General features: G+C 46.3%; 1 protein-coding gene across 3 annotated transcripts in view; it reads right to left on the reverse strand.

The window, feature by feature from the left end:
• VIPR1 (vasoactive intestinal peptide receptor 1) overlaps positions 1–15,042 on the reverse strand; it is a 510,641-nt gene that overhangs the window by 385,017 nt on the left and 110,582 nt on the right. The window contains exon 1 of one of the 3 annotated variants that reach the window (XM_029588348.1): positions 8,041–8,344. The exons of the other annotated variants lie outside the window; for them this stretch is intronic. Coding sequence (XP_029444208.1) covers positions 8,041–8,046 — 6 coding nt within the window. The 5' untranslated portion in view covers positions 8,047–8,344. Of the gene's footprint in view, positions 1–8,040; positions 8,345–15,042 lie in introns of those variants that run through there. 3 annotated transcript variants of the gene reach the window in all.

The following is a 15,042-nucleotide window of genomic DNA, read 5'->3' on the forward strand; positions in this document are numbered from 1 at the left end:
CAAAAAAGATATAATTGCGATGGAGAAGGTACAGAGAAGGGCTACCAAAATGATAAGGGGAATGGAACAACTCCCCTATGAGGAAAGACTAAAGAGGTTAGGACTTTTCAGCTTGGAGAAGAGACAACTGAGGGGGGATATGATAGAGGTGTTTAAAATCATGAGAGGTCTAGAACGGGTAGATGTGAATCGGTTATTTACTCTTTCGGATAGTAGAAAGACTAGGGGACACTCCATGAAGTTAGCATGGGGCACATTTAAAACTAATCGGAGAAAGTTCTTTTTTACTCAACGCACAATTAAACTCTGGAATTTGTTGCCAGAGAATGTGGTTCGTGCAGTTAGTATAGCTGTGTTTAAAAAAGGATTGGATAAGTTCTTGGAGGAGAAGTCCATTACCTGCTATTAAGTTCACTTAGAGAATAGCCACTGCCATTAGCAATGGTTACATGGAATAGACTAAGTTTTTGGGTACTTGCCAGGTTCTTATGGCCTGGATTGGCCACTGTTGGAAACAGGATGCTGGGCTTGATGGACCCTTGGTCTGACCCAGTATGGCATTTTCTTATGTTCTTATGTTCTTATGCTCAGTCACCCTCACACACTCCACTTTCGCTCAGACACCCACACATACATCCATTCATGCTCAGACACCCCCCACACACAAATATGCTCAGACATGCACGCACACGCAGATATATATACACACACACACACAAACATATACTTAGACACACACGCGCTCACAAACACACACACACGCAGATATACACACACACAAACATATACTCAGACACACACGCGCACACACACACACATACACACACACACAGATATACACACACAAACATATACTCAGATACAAACACACACGTGCACACACACATACATGCTCAGACACACACAAGCTTAGACAATAGACACACACAGGTTTCCTCCTGCTTAGCCCTGGCCCTTGCTTTTTCCACGGGACAGGTTGGGAGCTGCCTGGTGACTTGGGTTTTTTTTTTCTGGCTGTCCTGCAGCTCTTCATTTTGACCTCATGTCTCTCCGTCTCATCTTCGCCATGCGGCAGTTGGGAACCGCCGCACGGCCCTATGGCTCCTCCTTTTCTTCGCCATGCAACCCTGAAATCGATCATCTTTGTTATGTAGTGGGTTGAGAACCGCCGCACGGCCCTAGAGCTCTACTTTTCTTCGCAGCGCGGCCCTGCAAATCAATCATCTTTGCCACGCAGTGGCTTGCGAATGGCCGCACAGCCCTATGGTTCCTCCTTCTGTTCGCCACGCAGTCCTCCACTGCTGCATTTTCGCTGGGAGATGGGTTGGGAACTGCTTTACAGCCCTGCAAGTCTCTCCTCTTCACCACTGTGGTCCCGCGGCTTCTCTTCTTCTTTGCTGTGCAGCGGCGCCAGCAACTCTCTTAATTTGGTCGCAGCCCTGAGGCTGCCATCCCCTCCAGGCCGCCGCCCTATGCAAGTGCACAGCTTGAACAGTGTGTTGCGTCGTTCTCTGCATCTGTTCTCAGGGGACCCCGATCCGTTCATTAGTTACATATGTATTCGTTTCCCAAAAAAAACCCCATCCCAACCCTTTAAATTTAATTTACTACAACCCTCCACCCTCCTGACCCCCCCCCCCAAGACTTGCCAAAAATCCCTGGTGGTCCAGTGGGGGTCCTGGAGCCATCTCCTGCACTCGGGCTGTCGGCTGCCAGTAATCAAAATGGCGCCGATAGCCCCTGTGACATAGTAAGGGCAAAGGCTATCGGCGCCATTTTGATTACTGCAGCCACCTCTTCTTCAGGTTCAGCTCTCAAGTTCCAGTGGCCAGCAAGACTTGAAAACTAGGGCCGCACAGAGAACAAGGTAACTAATAAGACAGAACAAACCAACAGAATCCGAAGGTCATAAACTTGGGCCAAACAGAGAAGAACAAAATAAGGTGGAATGCCAAACAAACTTGGACCAAACAGACAAGAATAGAACAAACAGAACCAGAAGGCTACAAACTAGGGCCAAACAGGAATCAGGAAAGAATGGAATAGGCCACAACTAGTGTTAACTGAGGCCTAAGCTAAGGCAAGGTGCCTGCTGTGAAGTTGGCTTATAAACTGTGGCAGAGCAATGGACATGACTGCCAGCAGGACCTCCAAGCCACATAGTTTGGAGGACTGAGAAGAGAGTGTACATGGCTCACTGAGGACCCCTGCTAGTGGAAGGTGAGCCTTGCCCACATATCCTCCCCTCCCCCCCCCCCCAAAAAAAAAAGAGTGGATTCAAGACACCATTAAGGAGGACACCCCCCCCCCCCCCCAAGATCCCAACTGAAACTGGGGTCCAAGGCAGCAGTACCCCACTTTAAAGGGATGGGAAATACAGCTGCAGAGCAGAACCTAGAACAGAGAATGCAGAGCAGACTATGGAACAGCTGCTTCTGCTGAATACACACTCTACAGAGCAGAGCTTGGAGCAGCTGCTGCTAGATGCAGATTCTACAGAGCAGAGCTTGGAGCAGCTGCTGTTAGATGAGGATTCTCTGGAGCAGAGCTTGGAACTGCAGCTGCTAGATGTGGATTCTCCAGTGCAGAGCTTGGATTTGCTGTTGCTGGATATGGATTCTCTGGAGCGTATGCTGGGGCAGCTGCTGCTTCTGGGAGCAGATTCCTGGGAATGAAGCCTGTAATAGCTACTCCTGCATCAGATGAAGGTGCTGGATTGACTAGAACTAGGACTGAGGCTGAAGTAGTAGGAACTAGAATCAAGATTTTCAAGGTAGCTGAGACTGGGAAGGCCTGAAATGGAGCCAATGGAACTATACAAGCCAGAGTCTGCGATTCTAAAGCTGGCTTCTTGGGAGCTGGGTCTATATAACCAGCAGGCACTAGATTTGTTAGGAAGCGCTAGGAGAGTGGTTCCGCTTTCCAGGGGAATGTGTGTTCTTGGACCACGGCTGGACCCCATAGGAACTGCGAAGAGGTGCTGTGGCAGGCGAGGCATGCCCAAGCATGGGCTGGACAGGAGCAAGGCTGGACTGCAGACAGATGACTGAAGAGAATGACCCTCCACCGGACCTGAACGCTTCGGGGAGACCATCAACACAATGGAGGTCTTATGAACAGTCCTCCGAGCATTCCAAGCCCTTTCGGACCTGCCGCTGGGTAACGGCAAGAAGCGGCAGGCCGGATGGAGGTCAGGGCAATGAAGTCCGGAACATGGAGATTCAGACGAGGCTCAGGAATGAGGTACTTGGATACACAGACGAGACTCAGGAACAAGGTACTCAGAGAAAGGTTCAAGGTATTCAGAAGAGTCAAGTAAAGTACTGGGTTGAGACTATGAAGCAGCACGCCCTACACAGCCCACCCGCGGGGCTGTTCACAGACCACGCTGGATTCGAAGAGCCTCTAGGCGAGATGTGGTGAGAAGAAGAGGAACACGTCTCAGAAGCTGTAGAGGCCTGCACCAGGGCATGCCCTACACAGCCACCAGTGGCTAGTCACAGATCACGCTGAGACTGCACAGGTACTAGTAGAGTCTTTGGCATGGACGGAGCAAGCACAAGGGACTCTGTAGACCAGGGACAAAGATACAAGCGGAAGTCTCCCGGAGGCTTGTGCTGCAGAAGTGAAGAAGGCATTGCACCATGAGGCACCCTACACAGCCTGCCCGTGGAGTTGGTTGTGGACCACGACGTGGCACGCCAGGAAGGGTGGCAACGAGGAACCAGGGGTTCAGGACAACTGGACTGGATCACGGACATCAGGATCAGGAGACAGGCATCAGGACCGGATCATGGACATCAGGAACAGATATGGAGTTCCGACAGGAAACAAAGAACACAGGACCTTGAAGAAGAGCTGGAACAGCGAAGACTCCTGGAGCGAAGACAGGAACATCCAGGAGCAACTAACTCCTTGCAAAACCAAAGCTAGAATGAACGCTTGGCCCTTTTGTAGGGCTGAAGAGGACAATGCCCAGGGAGGAGATAGCAGGGGGTCATACCTGGCTGGCCCTTGAAGAGAAGGAGAGAGGCGCGCGCCCATACTTTAGGAAGCTGGAGGAGAAGAGAGCAGGGACATTGGTGGCGTCCCTGCCACGTGGAAGGCCCACTGAAGCAAGCAGGAGAGGCTTCAGGCACGAAGAAAGAAGAGAGGACTTCAGGCTGGTTGCAGGCACCGGCAGGGACGGCTTCCCTGCCGGGCAAGGACCCGGGCAGCAGCAGGCACCGGCAGGGACGGCTTCCCTGCCGGCTGAAGACCCTGGCATCGGTGAGGACGGCTCCCTGGCATCCGAGGACCCCAGGGACGGTCCTAGCCACATCGGGAGGAATAGGAGCGGCAGCAGCTATCCCAGCTGTAAGGTAGAGCCCCCGGCGGCCCGACCCCGCCGCGCCGGCCCGGAGGCAGCCAGGGAGGAGCCCGGCGATGGCAGCACGCCCGCCACAAAGGAAACAGTGCCAGCGGCCCGACTGGCCACGGGAGGTAAGGGGCTTGCCCGCGCTCCTCGCGGGCAGGTTCATAACAAGATTCTTGGGAACTGGGCCTGACTTCACCAGTGTAGAGACAGGTAGAGGAGCTGTAGAAACAGTGGGCATTTACTCCATTGGTGCTAGGACTGGAGTATGGAAATAGAAGGCTGACAAGTCACAAACATATCAGAAGCATTCTTAGAAAAACACAAACAGAAGATCCAGACTCTGTGTTTTTTACTTGGAATGCATGAACTTGGAGAGCTGCAGGTTAGAGCCTAAAAAAAATAAAATCAAGCCAGGCTCAAGGGGGATCCATAATTCTGCACCCATGGAGTCAGACTGGCCTCAGCTTGATGTCATGGCAGGACTGCCATGGTATTAAGCCCTGGAGTTGGAGAGGGGCTGAAGAGAGGTGCAGCTCGCTTTGGAGAACAGGAACTGGACTGGAATCAGAATCTTCTTCGTGAACCAGCCACCTCCCACTTGGGTTGAGCCCTCAGGTTCTGGTGGCTGGCAGAACTTGAAAACTAGGGTCACACAGAGAACAAGATAACCAATAAGGCAGAACAAAGAGAACCAGAAGACCACAAACTTGGGCAAAATAGACAAGAATAGGCCACAAACTAGGGCCAAACTGGATTCAAACAAGAATGGACAACTAGGGCTAACTGAGACCCAAGCTGAGGCAAGGTAATCAGTCGCTTATAAACTGTGGCAGTGCAATGAACATGGACACCAGCAGGATCTCCACGTCAAAGAGTTTGGAGGACTCAGCACAGAGAATCCTTTCTGGCATGAGTCAAACACTGCTCATAGACCCTCACAGTAATAAACTGGTCTGCATCCTTCCTAGCTGACAAATTCCAGAAAGTTTGGATTGGCAGAATCTGTCTGGCATCCAGTCTCCACTGGGGCTCAGCTTTGTCAGACACTTTATTCAATATGAGGCAGATTTTATAAATCTGCGCACACGCGTACTTTTGTTCGCTCACCAGTATAAGATAGAGGTCTTTAAAATAATGAGAGGTCTTGAATGAGTAGATGTGAATTGGTTATTTACACTTTCGGATAATAAGAACATAAGAACATGCCATACTGGGTCAGAACAAGGGTCCATCAAGCCCAGCATCCTGTTTCCAACAGTGGCCAATCCAGGCCATAAGAACCTGGCAAGTACCCAAAACTAAGTCTATTCCATGTTACAGTTGCTAGTAATAGCGGTGGTTATTATCTAAGTCAACTTAATTAATAGCAGGTAATGGACTTCTCCTCCAAGAACATATCCAATCCTTTTTTAAACACAGCTACACTAACTGTACTAACCACATCTTCTGGCAACAAATTCCAGAGTTTAATTGTGCGTTGAAGGAAAAAGAACTTTCTCTGATTAGTTTTAAATGTGCCACATGCTAACTTCATGGAGTGCCTCCTAGTCTTTCTATTATCCAAAAGCATAAATAACCGATTCACATCTACCCGTTCTAGACCTCTCATGATTTTAAACACCTCTATCAAATCCCCCCTCAGCCGTCTCTTCTCCAAGCTGAAAAGTCCTAACCTCTTTAGTCTTTCCTCATAGGGGAGCTGTTCCATTCCCCTTATCATTTTGGTCACCCTTCTCTGTACCTTCTCCATTGCAATTATATATTTTTTGAGATGCAGCGACCAGAATTGTACACAGTATTCAAGGTGTGGTCTCACTATGGAGCGATACAGAGGCATTATGACATTTTCTGTTTTATTCACCATTTCCTTTCTAATAATTCCCAACATTCTGTTTGCTTTTTTGACTGCTGCAGCACACTGAACCGACGATTTCAATGAGTTATCCACTATGACGCCTAGATCTCTTTCTTGGGTAGTAGCACCTAATATGGAACCTAATATTGTTTAACTATAGCATGGGTTATTTTTCCCTATATGCATCACCTTGCACTTGTCCACATTAAATTTCATCTGCCATTTTGATGCCCAATTTTCCAGTCTCATAAGGTCTTCCTGAATTTATCACAATCTGCTTGTGATTTAACTACTCTGAACAATTTTGTATCATCTGCAAATTTGATTACCTCACTCGTCATATTTCTTTCCAGATCATTTATAAATAGATTGAAAATTAAGGGTCCCAATACAGATCCCTGAGGCACTCCACTGCCCACTCCCTTCCACTGAGAAAATTGTCCATTTAATCCTACTCTCTGTTTCCTGTCTTTTAGCCAGTTTGTAATCCACGAAAGGACATCACCACCTATCTCATGACTTTTTACTTTTCCTAGAAGCGTCTCATGAGGAACTTTGTCAAATGCCTTCTGAAAATCCAAGTACAAGGACTAGGGGGCTCTCCATGAAGTTAGCAAGTAGCACATTTAAGACTAATCGGAGAAAATTCTTTATCACTCAATGCATAATTAAGCTCTGGAATTTGTTGCCAGAGGATATTGTTAGTGCAGTTAGTGTAGCTGGATTTAAAAAAGGTTTGGATAAGTTCTTGGAGGAGAAGTCCATTAACTGCTAATAAACAAGTTGACTTAGGGAATGGCCTCTGCTATTATTGGCATCAGTAGTATGGGATCTTCTTAGTGTTTGGGTAATTGCCAGGTTCTTGTGGCCTGGTTTGACCTCTGTTGTGTTACCGCTGTGAATCGGGCTTACCCTTCAAAACCCCAAAGCAGCGCAAAGCAAAAGTGACATCATGGTCGCGCGACACTGGATGACCCACTCAGCAGCTTGGCTCCGCTCCCCCTCGGCACGTCGGCATGCCTCCCAACGGTCCCAACAGTAGCGTGGGAAACTGTGCCTATATCTACCCAGCCCTCCGGCACAAACTTTGCCTCTGCTACATGCTTGCTTGTACTGGTGCTGTCTCTCTGCTGGTTTTGCCTTTGTCTTGACCCAGCTTGTCTTGGATTCCTCTTGCCTGCTGCCTGCCTTTGACCCGGACTGGACTTTGTATTACTCTTGCTTGTCGCTTGCTTGTGATCCGAATTGTCTTGGATTCCTCTTGCCTGCTGCCAGCCTTTGACCCGGACTGGACTTTGGATTTCTCTTGCTTGCTCCCTGCCTGTGACTGGGATTGTCTTGGATTCCTCTACCTCCTGTCTGTCTCTACTTGAACTGGGATTCAGTGGAGACGCTGGCTCTGACTCCACTCCAGCTGGATCTGCATCCGTCCAATCCTCGGTGGCATCTGACCTTGGCTTGGGCTCAGGTAAGGCTGTCTTTCTATCATTGAGTCCACATAAACGTAACAGATAGCCGAGGCCATGAGCCAGGTAGATTTAACATCACTGCTGGCCATTCCAGGACTAGCTAAATGAGTTCATCAGCAACAGGGAGTCCTGGATCAAGTAACAGGAGTCTTAGAAAGGCTAGTTGCTCGTATGAATGCTTTGGCTATAGCAGCTCCTCCAGTACCCCCAACCCCCTCACATCCCAGTTCTGTGCTGCAGTTACCTCCTCCTCCCTGCTTCAGTGGAGATACAAAACTGTGCCATGGATTCATATATTAATGCAAAATGCACTTCTCATTACAAGCTCCATTATTTCCCTCTGATAAAACCAAGGTTACCTTCATCCTCTTCCTCTTAGAAGGGCCAGCCTTGGCATGGGCTTCCCCTCTATGGGACAGTGACAACTCACTGCTGAATAATTTGGACCACTTCCTCAAGGATTTTCATTAGGTGTTCGACGAACTAGGCCGGTCTGCCTCCACAGCCTCAGATTTGCTCCATATTCATCAGGGATCACAGTCTGTGGGCGAATACGCAGTTCAGTTCCGCACCTTGCAGCTGAACTTCATTGGGTAAAGGAGAGTCTTGTTGTCATCTTCTGTCAAGGTCTTTCAGACTCCATAAAGGATGAATTGGCTGTTAGAGATCCGCTGGTATAGAAAAGATTTTAAATACATACATACATACATACATAAATAAATAAATAAATCTGCCTAGCTATTTGTCTAGACCTTCAGTTTCAGGAACATTTACGAGAGATGATCACTTCTTGCCATCCACTCCAATTGGCACCATAATTTCAGCATCCTCTCATTCCTTCCAACCCATAAGAGGTATCTACCTCCATAGAAGAACTCATGCAGATTGACCAATTCAGGATTTTTTCCAAGGAACGGCAAAGATGACACCAGCAAAATTGATGTCTCTACTGCACAGGAACCGGTCATTATGGTAAGTATTGCCCTCAAAAGCTGGAGAACTCTCGGACCTAGGATTGGTGGGAGAGGCCTCCCTAGGTCGCATGATTTCCTCTCCTCATATTTTGGTTCCCATGACTGTATCCACCTCCGTTGGCCCCTGTGACATAGTGTGGGTACAGGCTATCGGTGCCATTTTGAATAATGGCAGGCGACGGCCTGAGTGCAGGAGGTCGCTCCCAGACCCCCGCTGGACTTTTGGCAAGTCTTGTGGGGGTCAGCAAGGTCCCCCAAGACTTTCCAAAAGTCCCTGGTGGTCCAGCAGGGGTCCGGGAGTGATCGCCTGCACTCGGGCCGTTGGCTGCCAGTAATTAAAATGGTGCTGATAGCCTTTGCCCTTACTATGTCACAGGGGCTACCGGTGCCATTGGTCAGCCCCTGTCACATGGTAGGTGCACAAGATGGCACCGGCCATCCATGCGACAGGGGCTGACCAATGGCATCAGTAGCCCCTGTGACATAGTAGGTCAAAGGCTATCGGCGCCATTTTGAAACCGGCAGCCGAGGGTGTGAGTGCAGGGGATGGCTCCCGGACCCCCCCGCTGGACCACCAGGGAGTTTTGGTAAGTCTTGGGGGGGGGTCAGGAGGGTGGGGGTTGTAGTTAATTTAATTTTAGCGGGGAAACGAATAGAAATCAACATATTAACGTATCAGGGTGCCATATGGCCGAATGCATTGTATCTGTCCCCCAAGAATCAGAATTCCAAATGCAACGTATGGCATCCCTCTGCACATCCCTACAAAATAGTCACTTGGTACTGACACTTCTATGTGATGTTGTTCTTGTGTTTTTCTCCTTTAGAACAATGTCTGGTTTTCTTCTATCATTCTTTTATTGTTTGGAATAGAAAAGTCTCAGGTGATCACAACTTCATTCTCTACAGTTCTCTCAGAGTTGTGATCCCAGTGCTTTTCTGGTACAGTGATGTTAGAGAGTTTCCAGAGTTTCCAGTAGATGAGCCGTGTTACCTTATTATACAAGCTTGTATACAAGCCTTCTGACATCAACAAGTTACACCCAGTAACTGTTTCTAGTTCTGTTTATTGTGTGTGAACCATGTTGTCCGTAGTACACTATCCAGTGCTGCAATTAACCATTCCTCTTCCAGATCTTGATCTACTTGTACTTGCAGGTGTAACTATTTCCCTCTGTATTTCTGCATTAGTCAATAGTGAAGCATACTTGCTTGAAATGAATGAGTAATCTGAACCAAAATGGCTCAATTTAATTTCAGATTATTTGACACAAATGCACCATCCCTATAAAAACCCAGAAAATTCTTGGGTTTTTTTCATTTTGGAAAATGGTGCATAGGCTTACACAACTGGGCCAATCCAAGCCAATCTCATCTGGGGCCTCCTCAGACCCTACAACCCCCACCCCCACTCCTTCTGTGGGGTTCCTGGTAGAAGAAAGGCGCAGGAGCAATCCCCACCCACTCCTGTCCTATCACAACTCTAGAAAAATGGCACCAAGGTGACATTAAAATGGTGCCGACCTTAAAAATGCATCAGAAAATGACATCATGGGCTACCATGAAGGAGACCATGGTTCATTTCTACCCTAACTATTCAGCCAGTTCATAGTCACTGAATGAAAGCGATCCCTGCCTGTCAAAGAGGAGTGACACATACAGAATGCATTTTTACCAGTATCCAACGAGACTTACGGTCTGTCTCTGCAGAGGACCATTGCTGGGATGCCCAGGTAAAGGAGAGTTAGAGGAAGAAGTGCAAGAGTCTGCCAAAGAAAGCTCACTGTGCTTAAATTGGCTCCTGAAGCCTTAAGCCCAGAAATAAGCAGCAGTGAAAGCTGTAGGAGCAGTACAAAGAAGAAAAAATACCCAATGCGTTCTTTGGATAATAGTAAAGCTCCCGAAGCTTCTTACTTTTTTTCAGTTTTATTTCTAAATTATTTCACCTTCCTTTTGATGATATCTGTAATGCTTAAGAATGGAGAATGAAAGCATTTTAGAGAACATTTTCAAGATTTCATAAAATGCATGACAGAGAAGTTCATAGCTCTCAAGTCACCCAGGGAAAAGATATAATTAAGTGCGGCATTCTTTAATGATGTGCTAGAATTGTGGAACATTGTCCTGGGGCTCTGGACATAATAAACCGAAATAATCTTAAAAAAAATAAATAGACAAAAGTAAATCAACACTTTCTAGTAAATGAATGATGTGCTCTATTTTACCAGTCTTACGGGAAGACTACAAGGAGCTATTTTCCCCGTGAGTAATCCTCAAAACCCACAACACCTTTATGTCAAAAGGGAAGACTGTACCTCCCAGAGAAGCTTCACAAATACACGTGTTCCTGAAATAATTAACAAATTAAATGTAAAATAGGCTGACGTAAACAATTTAGTCAAAAACAAAGATATGCAGAAACAGCATGTGCTAGTCAAAGATAAGACATGCATGACGCCCTGTTCTAAATTGTCACAGTTACTGCTGCCATAGAAATGGTGTGCAACGAAACCATGTCCAGAACCACGATGTGCACTGGAAGGATGGCTATGTAAAGGGACCAGAAATTTGCTTTTATCGGGAGCTCTCGCTGCTCGGTGGGTGCCTGCCCAAAGATAACCGCTTCTTTCCAAGTAAACAGTGGTGCGAAACTGGTGAATCTCCAAGTTGTGCAGCTCTAATCCATCTGCAAACCACATACGGAATTTGCAGCCACAGATATCCTAGCTCCAGTTCGTTTAGACATCTCTGCTTTTTCATATCCCTGACCTACAGTATATATGTGCTTAGGCAGTCATTATAAATGTCAGTTTTGAGTGACGTTAGGTTAAGAATCGGTATATGGCATTATCCAGACAGATTATCATATTTTTTTGGTAAAATTCTAACTGAGATTTACTCCCATATATATATATATATATATATATATATATATATATATATATATATATATATATATATCTTTTTTTTTTTTTTTTGCATGTTGTCAGATTTTGAGGAACCCACACTTCGGTGATAAGGATTGAACATGAGTTGTGAATAAGCTGTGTTTGCAAATCGTGGAGGCTCAGAAGGTTGCTGCAATTCTGGGCTTCAGAAGAAGTGGAGATATGTGCAGGAGAGGAAATGGGGGAGGTCTGTGCCAGAAAAATGTTTTCTGCTATCTTCCCCACTGTTTAACCTCCACATCAAAAATAGCAGGTTGAAAATGAGCAAAAAACATGCTTACGGAAGCAAACTGTAGCAGTGTGGTAAGAGAGATCTTATCATAATTACAGTGCATATAGTTTACCCAGTCAGAAGCCAGAATGGAGGCTGTGGTGAACATCTATTCAAGAGGATCAGATGAACAAAACAGGGACTTCGGAAGACTCGATAGCAGAAAATAGATAGACAATGAGGTCTTCAGGGGCTTAACCCTCCTCAGGCAGAAAAAGCCATCATCGGCCTTATTAAAATACACATGTGGCTCATGATATCTTTTCAGACTTGTCATCTGCTCCTCAGCTCTCAGTTAATCTCTACAGAAAGAAAGCATGGATCACACATGCCAAAATGCATCAGTGTGAACTATGGACAGGAAGCAGAAAAAAAAAATGCTTACACACTTTACTCATAACTCCTGCATCGTTTCCCTCTCGCACATGTATTCAGCCTGTTTCCATAGGGTATAATGAGAAAGGAAAGGCAGCACTATGGAGCCGCCACCCCCCATTCTGGATATAGTCACAGGGCTCACTGGGAGGATCATGGGCCAGGGCAGTATCCATGCCTACTGTGTCCTTCCCACCCCTTGGTGGGAGGGGGGAGGGGAAAGTGGGGAAAATTACTTTTCTCAAGGTCCTTAAGGATTTTCTCTCTTCTCTGAGGCTCTTCTGTACACTATTCCAGCAACATCCAGCCAAAACGCCACACTGCACACAAAGGCTGTTGGTCAAAACAAAAGATTTTACTGGTCCCTGATGACAGAACAAAATCCAAGCAACACAGTGAATGTCCAATGCATCAAAACAGTCCAGCAAATAAAGTCCAACAGCACAAATAACAACTGTCCCTCACAATAGCAAAATGCTGCATGTCCTTAGCAGGTAAGCTGTTTGGGGCATGAACCTTTCACATTGGGGTCTCCCCTAATATCTGCTCTGGATGCAGCTCTTCTCCTTTCATTCTTCAATTCTCTTCCAAATCTCAAAGCATGAGTCTCTGGCTGATTTTCTTTTCTTTCAGTCAGCAATTCTTCAGGACCTTTTTCAGCTGGTTAGTTTTCTCGCTAAACTCCCACCAAGAGCAATATTTTTTTTTTCCTGCAAACATCTTTCTTTTGAAAGATGAGGAATATGGAGTTACAACTCTCTTCCTTAAGACCACGTCTTATCTTCACATAACCTCTCTGGAATTCACTCCCTTGAGCCCAAAGGCTGCTTCCTTCCCTGAAGGCTTGGTAATGCCGATCTTGGGCCCCAGCCACCTTCCTAGGACAGGAGCACATTTTCAGGCCTCCTTCTGCTGAGAGAAGGCCCAACTCTAGGTCCTTTCCCTGTAGAGAGAAAGACCATCTCTGTGAAGCAGGCTGCAGGCTGACTGTTTGACTCTCCCTGCACTCACTGGGTACAGGAGTTTTGTTAAAACTAACACATCCCACTGGGGTTTGTCCAAGTTCTCTAAACATAGCTATTCTCTTCTGACATCATTCAAGAGGATTTTCCTAAATTGGATTTTGCACCTAGTTTGAGAACTCAGGCAATCTCTGCCTGGTGTTCCTGAGCAAGGTTGGGAAGCTTGCATTCCAGTCCACTCACTGGCTGGCTAGGTTGGTTTCCAGGGTTATTTGGGCTTTTTCCAAATTTTTTTTGTAAGAAACCTGTGAAAACCTGGGTTTTGCTTGGAGAGAGGTCATGGGGAAATCTTTTGCTGGGGGGGGGGGGGGCAGGATAGGGATGATCTACCCCTCTCTGACCTCCTGGAGGACAGAGCTGCAGAGACCTTCTAGTGTTTGGATCAGCTTGGGGGAAAAAAAGGACTTTTGGGTAGAAGAGCCAGGAGGAAGAGTTATACTGCTCCCTTCCTGTCCTGAAGAAAGGAACATTGAGAGATGTCTGTTCCAGAGTGGATCCCGTCCATTGTGGGGGTCATGACATTGAGAGATCAAGAGAGACAGTGATAGAGATCGAGACAGACAGTGGAGAACTATAAGAAAGAACAAACTGAGACTTAATAAAGAACTGAGTCTTGGGACTCTCTATGCAGATACTGTGTTGTTATCTTTTTTTACCAGCTTTGGAGGGGTTTCCCTGCTCAAACAAGGATACCTTGCCCACTTGGGAACCTCATTTTTTTCCAATCCCTGGAGGATGAGTGTTTCCCCTGTCCTAGTAGCAAGAGACCCTTGCACAGAAAGAAGACGGACTGTAAATGGGAAGATACCCACTGTGGAGGTTAAAAACTGTTTTAAACCTTGCCATTAGTTCATCTGATTCACCTTCAATAAAGTATTTGTTTTGAACACTCAAGCAAAGTCTCTGTGTGCTATTGGCATTGACAGCCATCACAGCAGTAAAAGAGTTGTACCTCTCCCAGGGAAAAAAGCTACCAAGGTACCCCTGTCACGTTGGGCCTACAAGAAGAAATCCTTCCCCTCACAACAAAGGATTCAGGGATAGAGACTTGTGTGAGAGCTATCAGGAGAGGAACCAGCCCCAAGAACTGTACAAAATCTTTTATGGCCCCTGTGGAATCAAATAGCCACAATAATTAGAGCTTACACCAGCAAGGAATCTTACTGATCAATATAGTACATGAATATATTTAAGGCCATGTGGGTGTGAAAGGTAATGCCAAGGCATATCCTCCACAACCTTTTAAACCACATCCAAAGCAGTGGGGCTAAACCAGAAACCTACACCCTGCAAAACACAAGAACACACTCTTATCGACAAAGAACCTGGTCAGCATTTTTATAGTCTTTAAACTGGATCTGACTGCCTGAGTGACAACCCTCCTCATTCTCCACTCCTCCTTCCATCCAGCCATGGACTCTATGGCTGAAACTCCAGGCACCTGAAAAAATATCAGAAAAGACAGGCACTCGCAGATTTAATCCTCCACTAACTTGAGTACTGAATTCTGAAAACAAACACCATAATTGCAGGCACCTGAAATAAAATATACAATTATGCAGGCAGATGCAGATGAAGGCAATACTTATTATAGTATTATTTTTCAAGTGTCAATTTTATTCATAATTTTATTTTTTTTTTAACTCAAAATCTTCTTAAACATCTCTGAAGAACAAGAAAGATCTTCTGATCTTCAAACCCTCATGATCTGGGTAGGCCTTCGTCTTCATTAATAAAGTCCATTTTCCCAGTAATTACTAACTGGAGTTTA

This window comes from Rhinatrema bivittatum, chromosome 2 (assembly GCF_901001135.1).
Source record: "Rhinatrema bivittatum chromosome 2, aRhiBiv1.1, whole genome shotgun sequence".
NCBI classification, from domain to species: Eukaryota; Metazoa; Chordata; class Amphibia; order Gymnophiona; family Rhinatrematidae; genus Rhinatrema; species Rhinatrema bivittatum.